This window comes from Monomorium pharaonis, chromosome 7 (genome assembly GCF_013373865.1).
Source record: "Monomorium pharaonis isolate MP-MQ-018 chromosome 7, ASM1337386v2, whole genome shotgun sequence".
In the NCBI taxonomy this organism is placed as follows: domain Eukaryota; kingdom Metazoa; phylum Arthropoda; class Insecta; order Hymenoptera; family Formicidae; genus Monomorium; species Monomorium pharaonis.
In genome coordinates this window covers 19,605,956-19,610,104 of record NC_050473.1, presented here as the reverse complement: position 1 = coordinate 19,610,104, position 4,149 = coordinate 19,605,956, and the positions used below count along the sequence as shown (strand labels likewise).

At 28.2% G+C, this 4,149-nt stretch overlaps 1 protein-coding gene across 1 annotated transcript; it reads right to left on the bottom strand.

The window, feature by feature from the left end:
• Window positions 1-215: 215 nt before the first annotated feature.
• Window positions 216-3,935, bottom strand: LOC118646724 (isopentenyl-diphosphate Delta-isomerase 1-like). Its single transcript, XM_036290255.1, has 2 exons — window positions 3,571-3,935; window positions 216-1,656 (listed from the first exon to the last, which is right to left on the bottom strand). Exons 1-2 carry the CDS (start codon window positions 3,802-3,804, stop codon window positions 1,195-1,197), a joined length of 696 nt encoding a protein of 231 aa, XP_036146148.1. The 5' UTR covers window positions 3,805-3,935; the 3' UTR covers window positions 216-1,194.
• Window positions 3,936-4,149: the final 214 nt, after the last annotated feature.

Sequence of the window (4,149 nt, the reverse complement as noted above, 5' to 3'; positions counted from 1 at the left end):
ACTGCGTACTTTGTGTATTCATATAGTTTCAACATTCTTATCAACGTCTAATAAACTTATTTTTTTTGCGCACGTAAATACAGTGCCAGCTTTTATTGGCAATATCTTTTATATTAATTAAATTAAACTTAATTTAAGAGTTTTTAATCGATCTATCAGTGATTTAAGGAAAATGCAAAAGACAGAATAAAAGATGTTATACAGATAACAATATGTAAATTGCCATAATAAATTTATTTGGTTACACATATTTAATAAAATAACATCAACATAACATAAACCATTTATAACAAGAAATACTTAAATTACTGACCTGTAGGCCTATACTGTAACTCTTAATGACAGTACGGTATCGTTATATTGTAGTTACGCAGCTTTTTTGTCATATATAATATGCGCAACGACAATGTATAACAATATCGACACTGTCGTTAAGAGTTATAGAATAGGCCTATTGGTTTCTTATAAAGATCTAACAAAAAAATGACTAAGCCTCTTATCAAAATTGAATATATCCACCTTTGATAACTATAAGTTACTTTTCCCCAATAATTTGAGTTACACAATATTGAGTAAGATGGTAAAACTTTACATAGAACAATATAATTCCAAATAAAATAAGATTTTCAAAATTTAAATTTATTTTTAATTTCATTGTGTGATGTTAACAATTGTGTGCTTGTTAGTCTCACTAAAAATTGTATAAAAAATTTTTTCTTTTCGTTCGAAGATATTTTATACGTGCAAATGTACAAATTTTTGAATACAAATCAAAATATCACTATAACAAATAATAATTTTGAATAGTATTTAATAACAATATTGTTAATTTTTATAAATTTCTCTTCTGTTATTGCCAAATATAAACGCTAAAAAATGATTTATTTGAGAAACACTTATAATGTCATGCTGAGAAATGTTCTTATGGTGGTACATTTTCGAACAGCAAATTTCAAAAAGAAAATTTTCTAATTGCACTTAAATATTTGAGTTAAAAAATGGAATACATGTCAAGAGTTCAAAATTATATCATTTTAAACAAAAATATAGATAGATACAAACATGAACAAAGCTTATAAATTTAAACTAATAATTTTCCGTTTCCAGTAATATAAATTATTATCATTTTATAAAACTTGTATAACATGCATTTAGACAAATTTCTCTTTAGTGACAAGGTTTACATATAACACATTAATTCGTCAATATATGTATACTTTTATGATCTTGCACTTTATTTAAAGCATGTAGATTATCCCACCAATGCAGCAATTTGAATTTATAAATCATATTAAACCATGGTGATAGTCGTGGCGCGCTCTTCATAAATTTCTCAATTTCTGATCGTGGTATCCATCGAATCTCGCTTATTTCGTCGGGATTAGGATTTATGGTAATATTATCTCGTTGCAGAAATAGTATATAATCGATCTCATGTTCACCCCAGCGATCGCAACTAACAATCTGGTAACGAATTCTTGTCAGATAAAATAAATCGGAAGGTTTGACCTCGTTGGTAGGTATCCCCAGTTCATAATTGAGCCTCCTTATTGCGGCTCGTTTTACACCTAAAGCATCTTTTTCTTCCATTTCTTCAGGAATCTCTGCTAATGGATGACTGCAGACCGTATTCGTAAAGCAATCTGGGAAAGTTATCTGTGACATACATTTATAAATCGTAAGCAAGATTGAGAAAGTTATTTTGTAAAAGTAACTAGTTACAGTTACAGTTTATTTCATTGAAAAAGTAACTAATTACAGTTACAAGTTAGCGATTTTAAAAAATAACTCGTTACAGTTACAGTTACTAAAAAAATAACGAGTCGTTACTTTTCAATTATTTTTTTCTTAAATAATTGTACATTATTTTAAATATAAGAAAAATTTTATATTTTATGCTTTATTATAATTGTTGTATATTATGTGCTTAATTATGTGTTTTAACAAGTTATTTTATGTACACTAAATGAGAACTTTGTAAAGGTAAAAGTTTAAATTATATGTTACTGTTATCAGAATTAAATATAATATAACGCTACATTGGCTGTCATACATTCATTTATATATTTTTTTTGTTACAAAATGTTTATAAAAATTTTTATTAATTTTGTAGAATTTGATATTCAAATATATCATCATTAAAATAACTTCTTTGTGGCGTCATTATAGAGCCACCGATGCTAAACATATATATATTTCACACAGATACAGAACTTGGAATGCCTTTGTCATATTTAATAAAAAGTTTCTTAACTGCAGCGTAATTATTTAGCATATTAATACTGCAATTATTCGATTTTAAGAATCGATACAATCCTTCTTGCGTAGACTCGACTTTTTCCGTTGTTGATTAAAATTTTTAAGAAAAAAGTAACAAAGTTTAGTTATTAGTTACTAAAAAAAAGGAACTGTAACTGTAACTTCGTTACAAGTAACTCGTTAGTTCCCAACCCTGATCGTAAATATGATACACATATATTAACACTTGCGTCTTTTATACTGACATTTGCAATTATTTTTATAAAAATTTGATTTATTGAGTTGAATTTAATTAATTGAAGACGGTAAACAAACACTACTTTATTTTCAATTTATATAACCTTTAACTACATCTATGAAAAATATCCTAATTTTTAAATGTCCTATTTTTAGATACACAATGCAACTAAATCACGGTATATAACAATTAATTTAAAAAAATTTGTTACTTTAAAAACTCACAGTATCAACCAAATAATAATCTAGTTAAAATTTTCTTAAGTCCGAAGGATTCAGAGATGCGCTTTATAAAGAGAAATAATTCCAGCAAATCTAATTCAAATAACCATTGTAGATGAAACGTTGGTTTTTAAATTCATTATAGAATATACACACAGAAAATTAATTCTACTGCTTAAAAAACCATTATTTAATTTATTTTTTTCTTTTTTTTAATCAGTAATGGATTTATTTGGGGGGGGGAAGTTTTTCCTTTCTTTACTACATTAATTGCCTTAAAATATACTTATCACAAATGTTAGAAAAATCTCTTATTATGTAAGGTATTTGTATTCAATATGTCCCCCCCCCAAGCTTTCGAGATTTTTCTAACCTTTGATGAATACGAAATTGAAAAATATGGGTCAGATTGAAAATAGGAAACATTTTTTTAATTAAAAAAGGTACATAAAATATTTTTAATTATTTATATAAGTATATTAAAAATTTAAAAAAAAGATAGCACTTGGGACATGTTAATTACATATATACTACACATGCACTGAGAAAAAAGTAATTGATTCAACAAAACGTTTAGTTGCGGGCTGCCAACAGAAAATATACTTAATACAATAATATTTGCTGTTAATGCAAATGCAATAACGTTGATTGGACTATGTATTTATTTTGCAATACTATTTATTGTTGTATTGAATATATCTTTTGTTGGCAGCCCGCAACTAAAAAATTTTGTTGAACCAATTTTTTTTTTCTTAGTATATATATTACATATATACTAAATGTTGTACTTCAAATGCATACTTCAAAATAGAAAGTAAATAAAATAGAAAGAAAGGAGAAGGAACATCTCACCTTAACGCTCGATCGTTTCTGGAGTAACAAATCGCCCTTGCTGTTAAATAAAAAAACACTGAACGCTCTGTGGAGCGGCACGCATCTCTCCTTGTCAATCTCGTGGCAGAATTTTTTGATCGCTTCACCAACAGGTCTGTCCTGCTTGTCCACGAGGATACATTTCTCTTTCAGAGAAGCCCTCTGCAACGACGCTACATCCTCTACTTCATAATCATTCATATTTGTTGCCATCTTGAGTGTAACCGCACTGTTGAGATTCCTGTATCGTTTGACGGACTGCTGCTTGCTTATCGCCTGTCAGGTAGGTAGCAACTGTAAAAGGTGAACCGTGCGTTGCACTATTTATCTCGTATACCGAAAATTTATTCATACTAAAATGTAATCTTTCTGGCGAGAATGTTACGTCAATTGAGCGAGAAAAAGAAAGGTGGGAATTAATTGACACGAGGAACAAAAAAATAGATGTGGAAGGTTATGGAATTCGCGATATCTCGTATACTTTGTATTGAGTTCAGAGGATAAGTGTCCGAATTACTTCTTTACATATGTTTCGACGTTATACATGGCCTCTGGTCA

Bases quoted from the DNA above. Each gene is read 5' to 3' on its own strand.
- LOC118646724 (XM_036290255.1), bottom strand. From the start codon at position 3,804: ATGGCAACAAATATGAATGATTATGAAGTAGAGGATGTAGCGTCGTTG. The intron at 1,657-3,570 runs GTGAGATGTTCC...TGTATGTCACAG, and splicing joins AGAAACGATCGAGCGTTAAG to ATAACTTTCCCAGATTGCTT.